This window comes from Diuraphis noxia, unplaced genomic scaffold (genome assembly GCF_037042655.1).
Source record: "Diuraphis noxia isolate RWA-SAM2 unplaced genomic scaffold, SU_Dnox_SAM2 contig0001, whole genome shotgun sequence".
NCBI lineage: Eukaryota > Metazoa > Arthropoda > Insecta > Hemiptera > Aphididae > Diuraphis > Diuraphis noxia.
The window spans coordinates 9,822,209-9,843,049 of NW_028301711.1; the positions used below are offsets into that span (position 1 = coordinate 9,822,209).

General features: G+C 25.5%; 1 protein-coding gene and 1 pseudogene across 1 annotated transcript; one reads left to right on the forward strand and one right to left on the reverse strand.

Moving 5' to 3' along the window:
* Positions 1-3,758, forward strand: LOC149059522 (uncharacterized; annotated as a pseudogene).
* Positions 3,759-5,120: 1,362 nt separating this feature from the next.
* LOC107172166 (microprocessor complex subunit DGCR8-like) lies at positions 5,121-14,112 on the reverse strand. The gene is made up of 3 exons (XM_015522451.2): positions 13,903-14,112; positions 8,211-9,163; positions 5,121-8,110 (listed from the first exon to the last, which is right to left on the reverse strand). Exons 2-3 carry the CDS (start codon positions 9,146-9,148, stop codon positions 7,090-7,092), a joined length of 1,959 nt encoding a protein of 652 aa, XP_015377937.2. The 5' UTR covers positions 9,149-9,163; positions 13,903-14,112; the 3' UTR covers positions 5,121-7,089.
* Between the last annotated feature and the right edge of the window lie 6,729 nt (positions 14,113-20,841).

Below are 20,841 nucleotides of genomic sequence, written 5' to 3' on the forward strand. Positions count from 1 at the left end.
CATACATCTTGAGAAACAGTACGATTAACAAGTGAGAATTTCAACAATATTGTGTAATATTCAAATGTTCAAAATGTATTGCTCATAAAGTCGTGACTATCATCAAATATTCCATAGTACAACACCAAATCCAATACATATATTAGATGCACCCATATAAAACTTATGCTATAACTTGAACTACCTAATTTGATTTTTAATGTTTCACGGTATCACCCATAATTATGTAACATTATATTAATTGTAAATATTTTTTTTCTGAGTAGTTATCATCAATCAGTCGATTTATCTATATAGATAGTAATTTTATGACAGTGATTGCTTTAATCATAACGCACTTGTTTGTGACATTTTAATAATAAAGTGATTCTAACACTTACTGTACTTACTATTTATTACTATTTTCAGTAATACTCCAAAATGTCTATGAAATTCACTGGTTTAAATTTATATCCTCGTGTTATACTTACACGATTAACTGAAGAAGAGATAGAAAAGTATACTGGCCTGTGAGTACAATTTTCTAAAATATAATACCATGTATTATGTATGCCTAAATAAGTGTGATTTGCTTACTATATTTTTATTGTTATGTTGATTTAGGAATCATAAAAATAAGAATACGTCAGAATCCTTAAATGAGTTAAATACTCCTACTGGATCAACGCAACAAGAGTGTCTGGAAGATGTTAAAAAAATTGAGATACACAAGTATGTCAATATTTAAATTTATTTTTTATACTTACACAGTCTTAAACATTCTAACAAAATGTTATTTATTGTACCTACAAATGCTCTAAAAAAGGGTTTTGATGTCCTGAATCGAGTCCTTCATTAAGAAGGTACCTACTACATTTTTAATTTATTTCCTAATAGCTCTAATTATATAAGCCTCACTAATGCTCTACACTTTAAGAGACGAATACCTAATCAATAACATAGACCCAAATAATATTGGACATACATTTTCAAAAAAATATCTTATTTTTGTGCATTAAGATGGGGGTCTATTACAAGGGACTTTTGTCCTGCTAAACAATTTAAGACGGACTGTCGCAAATACCTATTACTTTGTATATTTTTTAATATTATTGCTGGTAAAGAAAATTAAGAATCTATATGTTTAGTTGATACACCTCCACAAACTATTCATTTCTATGTTCAAATTATCATGCTGTAATACTGTATGTATATAGTGGAAGCTGCTTTTAAATAACAATAATCAACAAAATTATATTATTTTTGAAAACAAATTTATTTCTAAATTTTAACCAAAAATGTTTATTTCTACCATCTTCTTTTTATGAAATTTGAGCGTTTTAGACAAATTTTTTTAATGTATATAGATACCTATGAACTGTCCCAGACAATTTAAGCCAATTAAACGACTGAACCTTATATCTGTGTGTCTTATAAGTGGCATCCATTGTAGTTTATGAATTTATAATTTAAAAAATATTTAAAGACGACACCATACAATCATTTGTGTACTCTGTCTTACAAACATAAAACATGGTAAATTTTACATTCTCAATAACACATTTTACTCTGTAATTTCTAAAATTTGAATAAATTTAACTTTTATAAAATTTAAAGACAAGAACATTATCTAGGGAAACTTGAATGACAAATATTGATATTATACTATTAAGTAAGTTGTGACAATTTTTAAAATTTTTTTTTCTACATTTTAGAATGATCATAATTATTCATAACTCCTATAAAAATAAAAATATCAATAAAGTCTTCGGAGATAACATATTATATAATATTCTTGCCTTTAAATTTTAAAATAGGTAAATTCATTCTAATTTTATAAGTAACAGTAAAATGTATTATTGTGTTCATAAAATTGTTCATGTTGTACATTTGTAAAAAGAGAAAACAAATGCCTGTGTAGCGTTCTTTTAATACTTTTATTGTTTAGTCAATGTTGAAATCCAACAAAATAAGTCAATTCATTACTAGAATATAATGAATTAACTTCACATTTAATATTAAATATTATTTAATTCAGCAGTCAATTCTATGAATGAATAAATATATAATATTTAGTATTAAGAATGAGTACACAAGCATATTATAAGGGATACAAATAAGCAGTTTTATGTTATAATAACTATAATGTTATATTCTCTGAATATTCAATGTTATAACCATTATTATTTGTAATAATAATAATAAATAATATTTGATATTTCCGATTATTATTTTTTTTTTTACAATAGTATATATTTTAAATCCTTGATTTCAGAAATAAAATTAACTTGAATTCCATTTTTTAAAGAAAAAAAATATACTTTTATATATAAACTAATAGTCTGGAGTCCCAATAATACATATGTGGCATAAGCTGGTAGTTAAGTTCATATTTCACAGAAAAAACCTTCAGGTAGTGAATTTTATTAAATGCTCACATTTAAATGTATTAAATACCTAATTGTTTATATTTTAACTATATTACCTGATATTGTTTCTGTTTTGTTTATTTATGTAACTTAGAACTTCAAGAACTAGAATAGAACATACTACATGGCGATCTTCTATGAGGGAATTCAGGAATAATGTTGAAGCTACTGATGTAATTGAAGAAACCCGAATAACAACTATAACTGAGATTATTACATATTCAAACACAAAGAAAAATGTCAACGGAAATAAAAAATTTGATTGCAAAATATGCCATGCTAATTTTGATAATTTTGAAAAATTTGTAGTCCATAAAAATTTAAAACATAAAAGTAAACCTTACGTTTGTGATGTTTGCAATGCAAAATTTTCTCTTAGTGCTCATTTGAATGTGCATAACTGTGATAATTATCTATGCATGGCAAATCCATCCACAAGTTTTGAAGAAATACCGACTACTTCAAGAAGTAGTTTGTCAATAAATTCAAGTAGGAACAACAACAATTCTACATCAAGCTCGAAATTAGCAAACCAATCAGAAACATCAGTACAACAAAATTAGCCGAATAATTTGACTCAAAACGTATGTGTATTGTAATTTCTTAATCATCTTGATAGTTGTAAAAACATTTCAAAGGGTAGTTTCGAGCTCCATCAATGTAATTTGTGTACTAAATCGTTCAAATCTCAATCAGCATTAAACGGTCATATGAAATGTCATTCTAAAAGAAGCAAAATTTCAAGAAGAAAACTGACATTAGACAAAAAAAAAGAGGAAAATCAAAACAAAAATGGTAGCATAATAAAATCCCAAAACATTGTTTCAAATATTCAAAACAGAAGTGAAAAGTATAAGGATTGCAATAAGATTTCACTACACGCAACAAGTTAAATATTCATTCCAAGCAACAAAAACAAAAAAAGTGATATGTTATATATGTCAAAAAAAATGTTTATTAACTAAGACAAGCTTTGAAGAGCACTTGCTATCACACAGAAGTGTTAAAACGTCTAATGGTAAAACAAAAATAACTAAGAGCACAGGTGACAAAATTGAAAAACAAAATAAATCGCAGAATTGCTCCAATTGTAAAACTTATTTTGATTCAAAACAATCCCTAGGTCAACATACTAGACGACGTCACTCTCGTTTGAATAAACCTAAACAAAATCTAAAATCAAAAACTGTTAAATGCAATTGGTGTAGTATCATGATAACAAAATGCAACTTGCTTCGTCATATTAAATCTTTACACCCTGAAATTAATCCTATACAATGTGAATATTGTCCAATGAAATTTAAGGATTCTCACTCGTTGAAATTGCATAAGTCTAAATTTCATGCTTAGTTTGTATCTTTTTAATTTTTATTTAATTTAATTCAATCATTTGAAAAGGTATAATATGTATATCAGATCAATGTAGAATGTGAACTCATTTTTCTGATTATTTTTATAACAGTACTTTCTCTAAGTCTAATCATAATGAATTTATTTTAGTACCTTATTGTCAAACCGAAGATATTTTTCTATAGTAATTTTTATTTATAATAGTTAATTTTTCCATTATCTTAATATTACATGATGGCGAGGCAGCAATAACAATACATTTCCAATTAAAATATTTTTTTAGGATGAACAAAAAGCTTTTCAGCATTAATATATCATTATAAAAAAAAAAAAAAATGAGAAAGAAATTCATATTCTTAAAATTTCTTAGCATTAAACAACCTGATATAATAACCTTGCTCAAATTTTGGTATTTATAACTTTTTTTTGGCAAGATGTCTGGTTATTGCCGCCATGTCTATTTAGGATTATTTAATTTTAGTTTCATTTTTATTTATTATTTAATATCCATGTAAAATAACAAGCTTGCTCAATGATTATCGGTATTCCAATGTTTTCTTCGAGGTTTTTTTTTAACGGTACTGGTTTTCAGTCCGTGACAATTTTACTAAAATAAAAAAATTAAATATTACTTTACAACATTTGGTTAAAATATGCTTTTTATTTTTTTTTATTTAATGTTGTATTTGTAATAGTAGTCTTAGTAAATTGTCTATGTATAAGAGATTTGATTTTGATTAATAATATTGATAAACAAAAAATTGATTTGTATATTTAATAAAATTTCATTAATTTATATATTGTTTGTGATTTTTAGTTTTTTGTCTAGTGCGCCCTAACTATGTGCATTAATGGGTTCTTTGTTAATTCATCATTGGATTCCAATCGATGAATAAAAAATATTCAGACCAATTAAGATTATCTTGTTATATTATATAATTGTAATTTTTATACTTTACATCAACATAAAATAAAATATTCTATCATAGGTATCTATGTAGTTTATTTATTTAAGAATTAAAATACCTAGCATTATATCATAGATATTTATAAGTAATAAAATCATAAAAATAACTTACAATATGTACTATTTATCAATTAAAAATTTACTTTTGAACCCATATAATATCATATTACTTATAAATTCAATAATGCTCAATTTTGATACTAAGTTTCTTATGCTGAAGTCAACTTTAAATGATTAATAAACAATTCCCTCTTTTTTAAATCTAATGAAATTGTCTATAGCTTCAGTCATTATTTTAAGACTGATTTTATCAGTTGAAAACATTTTATTTAAATTTAAAATTATACAATCCAATATTATTAATTAAGAATTTACACTATAGATTTTTCAACTGATGAACTACCTATTTGTTTATTTATTTTATTTTAATACGGGCCGCAGCCCAAAGTACAGAAAATAAATTTACATATTATAAGTGAATAGTAGACATAAAAATTAAAATAGAAAAAGAAATGAGACAAAAGAAAAGAATTACAAAACTAAACTTAAAAACTAAAAGACGGATCCTCATAAGCAATACGCATCATTCTATTTAGTGGTTTGTTTTGTGAATAATTTGTCGTACACAGCGGAATACTGAAAGGATAGGAAGAACGGACCTGGACACAGGGAATTTTAAAGTTTACTTTGGATGAGAAGTTCAGGACAGTCGATCGACCCATTTATGAGTTTGACTAGACCTTGTTAATGGTGATACTATTAAGGGATTTTTCGACAGAAGTAGTGAAATAAAATCTTCAATAAAACTAATAGTTAATATATCATTCTCAAAACTTTAAATTATTTAGCTTATTAGATTAGCTGCTAAACTAAATATTGCAGTTTTCTTTTAAAACAACAATTGCTTTCAAATTTTCTATAATTAACTGACAGTTTTTCCAACAACAATATTCCACTGTGTATCACACTGAGAAGTTTTTTTTTATATATTTTAACTTCTAATTTCCTCTACAGAGTGACAAGTGCTTTATTTTTAGTAGTATGAAAAAGGAGGTTATACAATGGTTCTATTATGTTGAAAACAGTACCTACTTTACGGTACCTACTTTATCAAACATAATTCCTATTAATGTAAAATAAATAATTTCAAAATAATTATTTTGAACCTAATCCTCGCTGAAAGTAAGTTTACCAATTCATCTTGAATTATATTACTGGTGAGATTTGTGTTAGTATACTTCACTTCAAATTTAAAGAACATCTTTACCATTATACTACACTTTTCTTAAAAATGTCCTACTCCATAAAATATGAATAAATATGTGTTATAATAAATTGTGAACACTTAATCATCTACATGGAAAACTTCAGTGGGGTCTGTTTTCTTAATGAATAAATAAAAAAAGTAGTTATTTGACTATTAATAATTGAAATCATAAGATAACCTAACTTAAATCTAGTTACACAGTAATTAATAATTAAAGGTTTCTTATTAATTTCATTACTCTAGACAAAATTTACAATCATGTCTATAATGAAAAAGTTTTAATTTGGGCTAGAGACTTCATGCCCTAAAAAATCTTAAAATATCACTAAATATACAATATACTCATAAAATATGTGCAATCACTTAGGACTTGAAAACTAATGTATTTTGACTAGCTACGCTATATATCACGGCCTTATAGTAACAAGAATGTACTGTTAAATTATCTCTTGAATTAACTTTGCCATATTTTTTAAAATGTATCTCTAAAAAAATTTGAAATGCATCTTTGCTCAAAAAATAGTATACATAAATAAAAACATACTTATCACTTTTCTTACTTGACCAACAAGTTTTAAAAATATGAAATCCATGAGTATGTTGGAAATTATTGGATAATGTTGTAGTTAAAATATTAAAATATATGCCAAACATTTTGAATTTCTATAACATTTTTTTGATCTTTTACCATTTGAGGATCTATTGCACTATGATCTTAGAATATATGAGTATACGCCCTGATAAATGATATTAAATTGTGAAATATTATTATAACTTTTTAACAATACGATTAGCTATAGAGAAGTAGCTATAGAGAAAACTCGAAGCATCATTAAAGGAAAAATTTTAAGTGCTTTTGAATTTTAAATTTTTACGAAATAGCGTAACAATAACGATTTATCCTCAAACGGTTTTAAATATTTGTTATTTTTCAAAAAGTATAAGTCGTAGATACTTTAAAATTTTATCAGTTATTTAGATTGACATGATTTAATTTTCAAAATAATTGTTAAATGCATAAGAAGTTGCCTATAATATGTTCTTTAGAATTCAATAGAATAGAGACTCATTAAATATAGAAAAGTAAAAATTATTTATTAGTTAGGACTTGTGAATGATGATGGAATTTCTATAGTATATGGACATTTAGTAGCAAACATAGTCTGAGATAATCCTAACATTTCATTAGTTTCTTTTAATTTTCTTTGGTCTCTAATTTTTAACATTTCTTTTTTGAGTTTATCTAGAATAGCAAAATTTGGTTGATTTACAGCAGCTTTACTCTGGAGTTGAGTGATTTCTTGCTCTTCTTGTTTTTTTTCTTTAGCATTTTTAATGCTCCTGTTACCGTAAAGCCGTAATAATGAACCCCAGTTATCAATATGCGGATGTAATAAGCCCAGTATTATTTGAGAAGCCTTTTGTTTGCCATCTCTTTTATTTTTACAAGCAACAGAAGCTGTGTGTTTACCAACCGTCATTGTGCATTGGTTTAACATCCTACGACGATTGTTTAATTTATACTCAATACCTATTTCACATTCACCAAAATTTCTTTGCAAGCACACTAATAACATAGCATATGGGCTAGGTTCTGTGGTTTTAGCACATAATTCTATAACTCTGGGATCGGTGACTTTAATTTGGTCAAATATTACTGGATCACATTGGTTTTTGATATTTGAATCTATTTTATTTTTCATATCAGGTATGAGTATATCTAGAGTGGCTTGTGCAGCATTAAGTTTTGCTTGTTTTTTACTATTACCCAAACCAACACCATATTTAACATCATTAAGCACAACAGTTGCGGAATAAGAGGTTTCATTATTTTCAAGTTCTTTAAACTCATACCAAGGTTGGGTTTTCAATGCTTGTTGTAAATATTCATGTAATATGCTTACATAACTTTTACCATTTGGATTCATCATCCATTCTCGACGACGATTATATCGTTTATTTTCGTCCTCAGTTTGAACTGGAAATGATATCAATTTAGTACTATCTGGAAGCGAAGGTCTTTCTTTGGTGTTTTGTAGTGTACCTCTTGAAATTTCTGTTTTCATATTTTTTTCTTCTGGTGAATTACTAGGAGATTTAACTTCTTTAAATTTTAATCTGAAAGGTAAGTATTATTAAAATTCATTACACAAAAATAAAATGATTAAATCAGAACAATTGTAATGATTATTAAAACAAATAATAAATATTAATTTACTTAAATAGTGATTGACAATATTTCCATAATTCCGCATGTGTTAAAGATTCTTTAATTATATTTTCTTGTGCAGTCTCCACTTTGGCATTTGGTATAATCATATCTCCAAACTTACTAACCTGAAAATCAGATTCATTTTTAATAATTTCTTTATTCTGAAGACCTTTTTGATATTGTAAACAACTAATTGCTGACAATGGAGCTAAATGTGATTTAGGATCTCCTGGTCCCAAAAAATAAGGTCTTGATAATGTTACAATTCTACTTTTCTTGTGTAAATAAATAGGCATGCCACTTTTATGAATTGTTTCAATCCAATTTTCAGGCAAAATGTCAAAATGATTTTTACATACTTCCTCTAATATAGTTTTTTCAAATTCTTTAAAGTCGTCTTGAGTAACAGTTATCTTATCGTGTTTATTGTGGGTTTTATTTTTGTCTCTATATGATTCATCCAATAAATCATATAGTTCATCATTATCTATACCTATGCATTTATTAGTTTTAGGCATTCTTTCTTCATCATTGATATAATCATTGGCACCACCACCAAAATCTTTGACAGACTCACCTTCAGTTTTTTCATTACCGCTAGTATTAGAATTTGTTTCATTTTTCACACACTTTTCTAATTCAAACACGCTATCTAAAATAGGTATATAATCTTCAATTTCACTATCTTCATAGTTATTAACATTATAATCATCATCATCATCAGATACTGCAGAAGATATATTCTGATTATTATTAAAATTTTGGCTTTTGTGATCAAAATAATTTTCCCATTCCATTTCATCATAATTTTGATTACCTTCGTCAATTGAAATGTCTTTATTAAATGATTGTCCATTTATATCTGATATTTTAGTTTTTTTTCTTGGAAAACAATCCAAACTTTCATCAGAATCAGAGTTAACTCGACGATATGCATGTTGCATATTTAAAATTTTAATCTGAAATAAAAATTAATAAAATTAATTTAATTATTTTTAAACATTTACTTTTTTTTATATAATGCAATAGAATCAACAAATGTATTGGTTAATTTTTAGTACATATTTTTTATTGCTTACATTTGTATTTCTATAAATAGAATACAATTTACCTATGTATAATTTAATAACTAATAGTTAGACTAAAATATTGAATGTTTTAAATATAAATAAGTTCAATATAGTTAGTGTCGTTAACTCAAGTGACGTTAATGGAACTTTGTTATTTATTTATTTCACTCAAAAATCACTATTTTAATTATTTTATAAGTAATTTTGTTAAATAATGAGCTAAATTTTAATAATTTTTTAAAAAGAGATCTAATTACCATAAAAAGCTAACCTAATCTTTTTAGACATCAATAGTTGACTGCTTGACTTATCAGATATCTTGTCACATACACACATGGCGTCTATTATAAACTAGTATCCGGGGGCAAATTTTCTATAAATCATCCATGGCAAAGAAAAGATACTTGTTTTAATATTTAATAGGATAACTTAGTTTGCTAATTAACAAATAATAATATGTCTTCTTTAGTTATAGAAAATTGTATTTATAAGAAGGGAAAACTTTAAAAAAAAACTTAAAAACCAAGACGCATATGTAATTTATTTAGATGTATCATTAAATTTTTGTTAAAATTTGAAAAAATAGGTAGGCTGTATAACAATTTTTTGTCTTCATCAATTCATCAAAAATCAATAAATTTTGCTATGGAGAAAAATGTAAAAGTATATAAATAAATATATGATTATACTAAATAATAATGAATAGTCTAATAGTCTATACTAGGTATAATATTATTTTATTGGTATTGGATAGTTGAAGAACTTATTAACATCTTCTATACTTATTATCTAGAAACAAGTATCTGCAGGGTGGTATTTTAGTAAAAAAAATACAGTGTGTCTTTAGTGTGTTTAAGCCTTAAATATCAAAAACCAGATTAATTGTAGTGAAATTGTTAGAATGTAATTAAATCTATATTTTGTCAATACATATTTTTTTTAAATAGAAATAACATAAAGTTACAAGTATTTCACGGTACTTTATAACAGTCCACAACTAGTAACTAGTGATAGTAATATATTTTTCTTTTTATAATTATTTAATAATAATTAAATTTGAAAAAAAAGATCTTAATGTTGAGTATATCATTAATTAGTTTTAGTATGTTATTTTTTGATATGATTGATATTTTTGTAATTTTGATTTTATTCTATAACAATTGAAGTTAAAATTTTCAAGAGTCGTATAAATCTAATTTTATTTTTATTATTTTTAATTTTCTATAAATTATATAATCTCTGTATTTATTATGTATATTACTTTATAGATTAATATGAAATTTAATTAAATAGTTTTCTTTATTTTGTTTTTGTAAAAATTAGTAGAAATTGCTTATAAAAATTAAATAGATATTTAATTTTTTTTTTTTTTAAATAATTGAGTTTAGTCAGAATATATTTTTTTTAATAGTTATAAGGTTTATATTTCATTATTATTTTTATGATTTTTAATTTTTTGATTATTAAATATTATAAATAGCTTAATAATAAAGAGCATTATATTGGAGATATCAGAGTAAAATATTTATTTTACATATAAAAATGTATTTTTTTTTTGTTAATATTATTTTGTTAGTGTATATTTATATTGCAAATAAAACCTTCTATTTTAAACTATTAATTAAATTCAACATTAAATGCTTTAAAATATAGTTAGATTTTTTTCTAAATCTTTTAAAATTAATATTAACAGTATTAAACTAATTCAATTAATAAAATAAAGATTTTAATGATGTATTATTAAATTAAAATTAGTATGTAAAGTTTTACATCTTATTTAAGACAAATTATAATATAATTTTTAATAGCAAATTAAATGTATTAAATGTTAACTATAATTCTTTAAATTATAAGTAAATAAAAATAAACAATAATAATAATAATTTATAAATATATATATATATAAAAATTGGTACTTGTTTGTTATCGCCCCGCCAGTACACAGTATAAAATTTATCTCCCCTCCACTCTTGTTTGTTATCGCTCCGCCATAAATAAAATGTATTATAATCATTGACCTATTATAATAGGTCAATGATTATAATACAATAAAAAAATTTTTAAAAATTTATTATAATTTAAAATTAAAAAAAAAAAAATTAAATAAATTTACAAAGAAGGCCAGAACTCAGAAATATCTTTTAATATAGTTTCAAATGCATCATTTTTTCAGAGACGTATTCTACACATAAATTCTGTCAAATAAGACTCTTAAACCTTTTTTCTTCCGGCAACTTCTTTTCTGACACCACCATCACGATCCCTTAATAATCATTATATGGCCAGTTTCACTCACTTCAATAACATTAATTTTTTTGTAAAAATTGAATTCCTCTATCATTGTTGAAAGCAACCATAAGTAATTCACTAAAATACATTTTATTATTGTAATTTAATATTGGTCTGAACGAAGCAGGTAATATAATAACAAAAGCCAGTGAAATACTAATATATTATTTGATATTATATATTAGTATGATATAAAATGTCTTGCAAAGGGTAGTTTTTCCTAAAATATTTCCCAAAATAGATTATCAATCACGAGCTAAACACGATAACTATTATGGCGGGTTGATAAATTTTATATGGTGTACTGGCGGGGCAATAACAAACAAGTACCTAAAAATTATTATAAATATTAAATTGAAATACAGTATATTAGAAATTTTGAAATTTATGATTATTGGAAGAATAATTGAAATTTCAATATAAAAAATTAAGAATATAAATGCAATTTAATAAAAATTAAGAGAAAAGGAAATTTGTGATTTATTAAACAGGTGGAACCTAAGAAAATTGTAATTTTAGTATTAGTAGTAAATTAATAATTAGAAAGATTTTTCCAGTAATTAAATGTAATTTATGAAAACCTGTTGCTAGTTGAAATGATTAAGTCTGAAAATGTAAATTTTACTTGATTACATTCTAATATTTAAAATATTAAAAAGTATATATTTAAAAAAAATAAAAAATATTTAATAAGTATGGATGAGTTAAAATCACAGTAAATCTTGATGTTAATAAAAAAAATTATATTTAATAATGGAATTAATAAAGGATTAAAAAAATTAATATTTTTAGAAGGTCAATTTATTCCTAATTCAACTGAAGGAGCTAAAGAATTAAGTAAAAAAATCTAAAATTAAATTAAATGAATAAAAATATTCCAAAAATAATAAATAGTATTATATTAAATTTAATTAGGCTTATAATATTAAAGCTAAAATAACCTTGAAATGTTCTTTCTCAAATAACATCTTGTCTCGTAAAATTAATATATAAATAATAATATGAAATTAAATTTAAAATTTATTATTATTACATAAGAAATTTTTTTATTAAAAGTATTTATTGGCATTAAAATTGGCCATGATCTTAAATTTAAAATAAAATAAGATAAATTAATTTTTATTATTATTCTCTAGTGCAGTGGTCTTCAACCGGTGGGTCGCGACCCAGATTTGGGTCACGATAAGTCTTCTTTTTAAAATAAAAATAAAATTTTTAAAATTATAAAAGGTAAAAAAATAATTTTTTAATAATTAAATTTAGAAATTTAATGAATGAAAATACAGTTTAAAAATAGTAGCGTATGTTGTGTATTATGTATCAACAATATTTTATAATTTATTGTTATTCAATGTTCTATTCTATAACATTATAATGAATATTAAATCACGGTATAATGTTTCATATTACACTGGTATGATTGTACAGCATTTTATTTATAATGCCTATTGCAAAGCATTAAGCAATTTTCGATTTTTTATAAACCTTACGTGGGTCGCGAAAAATGTAGGCCTAAAAATGTGGGTCGCGAGTCCAAAAAGGTTGAAGACCACTGCTCTAGTGTATAAAGATGAAAGAATTGATCTTTGAATTAAAGCTACACATAATTCTATAGTTACCATAAATATTTCAATACAAATTATAATTAATTTAAAATGTAATACAATGTAATGTTATAAATAAATGACCTTCAATTAAATTTACAGTCAATCAAATTGATAAAGATAATGGTCGAGTAATAATTTTTATTTATTTTTTTTTTAATGTAAATTTGTGTATTAAGAGGATGTAACTATTTTTACGCTCAGAAGAACACGCGTACCTCTGTTAGTTTAAAATTTAGAATGAATTTACCTCTAATAAAATTTAAAGGTAAGATTATTATCTAGACAACCTCATAGGTTTTTTATCATATTTTAATTTTAATGCGAGTTATGAGTATTTATGATGTTAAAACTATTTACAATTTTAAAATACTCATAACTCGCATTAAAATTAAAATATGATAAAAAGCCTATGAGGTTGTCTAGATAATATTCTTGCCTTTAAATTTTATAGGAGGTCAATTCACTATAATTTTTAAACTAACGGAACTAAACATGATCTGCTGAGTGTTATATTTGCTATATTACGCCTTTGTAAGATGGAGAAAACAAACGCTGGTGTCTCGTACTTTTAAAAGCAATTAAATCACAAAATATGCAAAGAACCTAGTATAGGCTGACAGTCCATATCCGCTCAGAATCATATATTTCGTCTATTTATGGGAATGAAAATATGCTCTTTGAGCATTACATATTTTATATTAAAAAATAATTTATCAAAAAAATTACACTTACCAAGCTTAGACATAGACTAGGTATTATAGATTGCGGAAGCTTCAAGCAAAACACTTGGTAGTTAAACGTATTACTTAAAACAATAAACAAAAAGCTATAAGTACAATCATTATATATTCTTTTTCTATGGGTACAATCATAGATATTTTTTTATAATAATTATTATTCTTTATAATCTATGGGTAGTTTTGTATAAGGTCTATGGTAGTATCACGGTTAGTATCACAGTTTATTCTAAGACCGTGGTTTAAGATACAATCCCACGGTACATTGCGGCGGAAAAGTTTCTTATCAAATAAATGTTTTTACTCACTGGATACTAGCGCTTCCAGTGCCAACATAGCCTATCACTAAATGTTGGTACCAAAAACAATAATCCCAGACGGCATTTTACTATTTACTAGTTAGCCATACCACAAAATAGAAAATAATATATAGAATTTTATTCTGTATAACTGTTAATATACTATAGTATATAGCAAATAGCAATAGTCATACACATAAACAGCGATAAAGGATGCAGCTGTTGGTATTAGATTGGAAAGCTATTAAATGCCAATATAAAATTGACATTTGTTAAAAAAAATTACATTGTAAAGTTCTTCTACGTTTTCAATCATAAAGTATTATGGAGTAGGTCCTATATAATAATAATTAATTATTATAATATAGTATTAATTATTATTATTATTTAATGAATTTAAAGAATATCAAGAGTATCGTGGTAATTTAGTAGATCCGAGATCTCGCCACGGGGAAGTAAGTTTTTCATATTTTTGATAAGAAACTCTACCGCCGAAATATCAGACCTCGTCGCTTAACCATTCTATCTTAAACCGTGGGTAGTATCCACGAAGTAGAGAAGATAAGGTGACACCACTCTCGTATCTTTCAATGTTACAATATTGACGAAAAAAATCTCGGCAGTTTGGTAGTTCAGAATTGATCACCAGAGTACGCTACCATTCGCACGAAGGCCGACTTTTATACGAGTCGTAATGTAGATTATTTTATATTTAAATTTTATTTATTTTAATTGTTATTCAAATGTCAATAATGTGCATGCCAAAATAATATATTTTATGTTATATTGTATAGATTATTAAAATACACAATTGTTTTGGAATCGTGTACCAATTATTATATAAACATTATAATAATATATGGTGTTGTCGCCAACATAGTTTTTTGAATCGTATTCGTTTGGCGGGTTTTTTCGTTTTGTGAATTTCGTATTGAGGTATCGGCTCGTATCGTGCGCCACCGCGGTGTGGTTGACAACAATGACAACAGCAGCTGTTGTGTGATAACTGCCCGGTGCGTGCGTGCAGCCGTTATCTCATTTTTTGGTTTTAAAATGTTTCGTTATTTCGTATCGTGTGTGTGCGGTCGAAATAAATTCGGTTATGTTTTCATGTATTCATTTTCTCAAGTCATTCACCTCAGTGTCATCCATAAGTTCGCGTGTTTTTTTTGTGTAGGTGGTACTGAGCTTTCGTTTCGTACTTCATGTCGTCGTCGGGACCGGTTCGTTAAAACCGTGTGACGGACCTGCTCACCTTGGGTTTTTTGTTTTTTCGTTTTGTTGCTGCGGTATAGAGCTCCGTGTCGTCAACTCTTGTCCACAATTTAGTTGTCTGCTGTCGAAAGCCACGTTGTCTGTGATTTCATGAATTGGTTGTTGGTAAATATCGTTCGAACAATTTATATTGTCAATGTTTTCATATTTATTTCCCCAGTCTAGGGTGGTCATTATTGTTGCCACCAATCATTGTGAGTCGTGGTGTTCGTAGTCATCCATTCCTGCTGTGTTCACGTCTGTGTTTTTTTTTGTGGTTGAATTCATCGTTGGTGGCTGTGGCCAGCTAATCGCGTACGCGGCTGTCATTTTTCATTGTATTAAATTATTATTACGTACCCGGTGCGCGAATTACCTGACAAAGCCACATTGTGAGTATTGGTCGACCATTAATTGTGTTATATTATATAGTTTTGATTTTTTTTGTATAGCCAACAGGCTTTTACTTTATCCAATTATTCTCACTAAAATTATATTGTTCCTTACTACCTGAGCCATTGTGAGGCCTGATATTATTATTTACCATATTTACATTTATTTATTACTTATACACTGTTATTGTCATAAGCTCAATTATTATATATATTACATTATTTACACTTGTTTAATTATACACTCTACTGTTGGCAAATTCAATTATTATTAAACATACTATACTATATTATAATATTATTTTTCACAATTCCTTATTAGTTATCTGGTTGGTAGTGCAGCATTTTGGGTGGCCTGCCTTCCTGCCGTAAAGGCGTTTTAATATACAAACTTAATTAATATTAAAGCCGATTGTGGCTACATATAGTATTCAGCCATATCGTACAAATATATTGATTTAAATAAAATGTATGATATTTATATATTCAGTTATTAATTGATACATATATTATGCACAAAAATGGAATTAGTAAATAGGTACAATTTAGTACAATTTATAGATATAAGGTACTGGTACTAGTTCAAACTGCTAATAAAAGCTCAAATATACTGCTACTACCTACTAACCCAAGTCCCCAGTTGGGCCAAGTAGGTACATCCAAGTCCCAAATACCCAAACAAAAAATCTTAATTATATTTATGTTTTATGTAGGTACCCATATTATAATATATAAGAAAAAAAAATTCAATATTAAGTATGATGTAGAAAAGATAGATCTACAATAGAGAATTGAATTCATTATCAATTAAAATAATAATATAATATACATAATAATAATTATTAATACTTATAAATTGATAATATTATATTTTTAATTCTCATTTAGGTACCTAATTGGTTATTTACTTGTACCATCTAAAGAACTATGAAATTATTTACCAAGTAATATAATAATATATAAATATATAATAAATATAAATACGCAAACAATTTACATATGTTTAATATATTATGTATTTGTATATTAATTAATAATTATTATTATTAGTTTTAGCTCGAAGATGCCATTTGCTAAATTATTGCAAAAACTAAAATACAAAAAAAATTTATTATTTTTAATATTAGATGAGCTAAGGACAGACAAATTTAATATAAAATTACTCGGGTGTCATGAATATGTAAATGCACTAACCAAAAATATAGGTAATAACATTTTATTTACACTCCAGAATGTATTTTGTATGTGAGAAAAAAATAAAAAACAAAAAAACTTAGCTAAGCACTTAGCAATCTAAACTCATATTATAACAATGTAACATATAATTGTTAAAATATATAATACATTTAATATAAAAATTCCTTCATAAAATCTATATTAAATTGTACATAATTGAATAGAATAATTACTTACAAATAATTGTTACTTGGTTGTTGGTTAATATCCTAAATTCTTAACTAATAGTATCGAAAACGATAAAAATTTATATAATTTTTATTAATTTTTTTACATTAAAAACAATGTAATCACAATATAAAAACCGGCCTTCAGGCGAATGGTGGCACTACTTACCATACTGCTGAGAAAATTTGCGACCGGAATATGTACAAGTGGTGTACTGGTGTCACCTTATCTTCTCTACATCGTGGTAGATCGGATGACAGATGCCTAACATCAACATGAAGTTATATTCATTTTACTACCATATTTTATCGTTTCCCCCACGGTATTTTATACAGGGATCATGAAAGAGTAAGTTGAACAAATTGAACGTTTAAAGTTAGACCTAAAGCTACAAGCTACACCCAAGGTGGATATATATATATAATATATAATCCACCTTGGCCACACCCTTAGCGACCAACACTACCTCTCAACATTGCGGCTGACCGCTGACGCAAACTATTATTTGTAAATACGTGAAAATCACATAAACATAAATTTAAAAAAAAATTTAAATAAACATATTGACATCAATTATAAATACTCTATAACTTATAAACAATGACATTAGATACCTATTTAGATTAGGTTAGGTATTATAATTTGTATTCGTATTTATAGTCCATTATAATAGACAATAGAGCACTAGGGCCGACAATTGATAGAGCAGTGCACGGCCATATAGGTCTATATGGCCGTGGGGAAGAGGATGAACTTGTCTCCTCCTGGAGAAAAATTAGTGTTTAATTCAATAAATATTATCATTAAATTTACTAATTACTAAGACAAACTGTTTATTAAGAAATGAAATAGGTATAAAAATATAGGTACTACGTTATAATTAGGGTTGGGATTTCGATGCACTTTGCATTGTTTTCCCAAGCTTACTGTGCGATGCTCGTCTTGTCACAAATTTGAACTTCAAATGCTAACAAAAAAAATTGTGCGTATGTATTCTTATAATTTTTTAATAACTATAAGAATAACTTATGAGGAACTTTGTATTAAATTTTCAAAGTATTTTGAATGGGCCAAAAAAATTTTCATAAAAATTGAAAATTTCAGTTGTCTATAAATATCTAAAAAAAGTCAAAATATTTTGAAAATTAAATCATGTCAAGAAAATGCCAATCTAAATAACTGATAAAATTTTCAAGTATCTACGACTTATACTTTTTGAAAAATAACAAATATTTAAAACCGTTTGAGGATAAATCGTTATTGTTACGCTATTTCGTAAAAATTTAAAATTCAAAAGCACTTAAAATTTTTCCTTTAATGATGCTTCGAGTTTTCTCTATAGCTACTTGAAGGAAAACTTATGGAAAACTTAGTGTTGTATTTTTAATCCTTAGTTATAAACGCAAAAAATTTATGATTTTTCAACTTCAAAATTACTTGCAAATTTTCGCGTTTTCGACAGATTTCGTAAAATTTTGAACTGTAAACGCTTTTTAGCTACAATAAGAACAACTCATAAAGAACCTTGTATTAAATTTTCAAGTTTTTTTGGTCGTCCAACATTTTTTTACCGGCACTTCAAAAAAAAATTCTTAGACAAATTGAAAATTTCAGTCGTCTATAAATATCTCAAAAAAAGTCAAAACATTTTGAAAATTAAACTGTATATAGATAATACTAACATAAACATTTGGTAAAAATTTCAAGTATTTACAGTGATTAGTTTTTGAATTGCAACCATATAAGAAAACCGATTTGGTCGAAAACTGGTTTTGCTCATTTTTTTTTTGTTTTTCTCAATTTTTTTGAAAACAGTTGGAGAATGTTAACATTTGACAAAATCTAAAATCGAACGGAGAACCTAAATCCTTTAATAAAAGACATATCCTTATAAAACTTTCAAGAATCGAAGCAGAAGCATCCGCATATCAATTTAAAATTTGTAATTGTTTTTTAAATTAATTATTAAGGTTGTAGAATTTTTTTTATTTGACGGTAAATTTATTGTCATGTTTACTGTTATTAAACTGAGCTTGTATTGGATGTAGAGAGTGATAAATTACAAACTATTAAGTATAAATATGTGTATAACGTTTATAAATTACTTAAAATTAATATACAAATTAAAAACAGTTATTTTGTAATTAGTTATTCAATTTTATTGTTAAATCTTACATATTTTTTATATTGGAGAGCATTAAGTTGAAAATATCACGTCCTAAACAGTCAATGAACAGTCAACCTTTGATCATTATTTTTAATAGTGCAATTTACTGAAATATTATAATTTTATGATAAACTAATAACATAAGTATTATGTAGTTCTATTGTGTTTTAATATTGTATTATTTCTAGGCAGTTGTGTATTGTACATTATGGAATTATACAAAGTATACACATAACAATATTTATAAAGAAATGCGTATATTATGTGAAAAATATATGAATTTATTGGTATACAATGTGTATCCGGGGAATGGTGTCAATTAGTAATGGGTATATTATTATATTAATTGTTTTTAACAATTTAAAATCGTATTGTTAAAAAGTTATAATAATATTTCACAATTTAATATCATTTATCAGGGCGTATACTCATATATTCTAAGATCATAGTGCAATAGATCCTCAAATGGTAAAAGATCAAAAAAATGTTATAGAAATTCAAAATGTTTGGCATATATTTTAATATTTTAACTACAACATTATCCAATAATTTCCAACATACTCATGGATTTCATATTTTTAAAACTTGTTGGTCAAGTAAGAAAAGTGATAAGTATGTTTTTATTTATGTATACTATTTTTTGAGCAAAGATGCATTTCAAATTTTTTTAGAGATACATTTTAAAAAATATGGCAAAGTTAATTCAAGAGATAATTTAACAGTACATTCTTGTTACTATAAGGCCGTGATATATAGCGTAGCTAGTCAAAATACATTAGTTTTCAAGTCCTAAGTGATTGCACATATTTTATGAGTATATTGTATATTTAGTGATATTTTAAGATTTTTTAGGGCATGAAGTCTCTAGCCCAAATTAAAACTTTTTCATTATAGACATGATTGTAAATTTTGTCTAGAGTAATGAAATTAATAAGAAACCTTTAATTATTAATTACTGTGTAACTAGATTTAAGTTAGGTTATCTTATGATTTCAATTATTAATAGTCAAATAACTACTTTTTTTATTTATTCATTAAGAAAACAGACCCCACTGAAGTTTTCCATGTAGATGATTAAGTGTTCACAATTTATTATAACACATATTTATTCATATTTTATGGAGTAGGACATTTTTAAGAAAAGTGTAGTATAATGGTAAAGATGTTCTTTAAATTTGAAGTGAAGTATACTAACACAAATCTCACCAGTAATATAATTCAAGATGAATTGGTAAACTTACTTTCAGCGAGGATTAGGTTCAAAATAATTATTTTGAAATTATTTATTTTACATTAATAGGAATTATGATTGATAAAGTAGGTACCGTAAAGTAGGTACTGTTTTCAACATAATAGAACCATTGTATAACCTCCTTTTTCATACTACTAAAAATAAAGCACTTGTCACTCTGTAGAGG

What these genes read in the sequence shown, in the direction of transcription:
- LOC107172166 (XM_015522451.2), bottom strand. Translation starts at nt 9,148, where the DNA reads ATGCAACATGCATATCGTCGAGTTAACTCTGATTCTGATGAAAGTTTG. An exon ending in TATTGTCAATCACTATTTAA is followed by an intron (nt 8,111 to 8,210) that starts GTAAATTAATAT and finishes CTTACCTTTCAG; the next exon opens with ATTAAAATTTAAAGAAGTTA.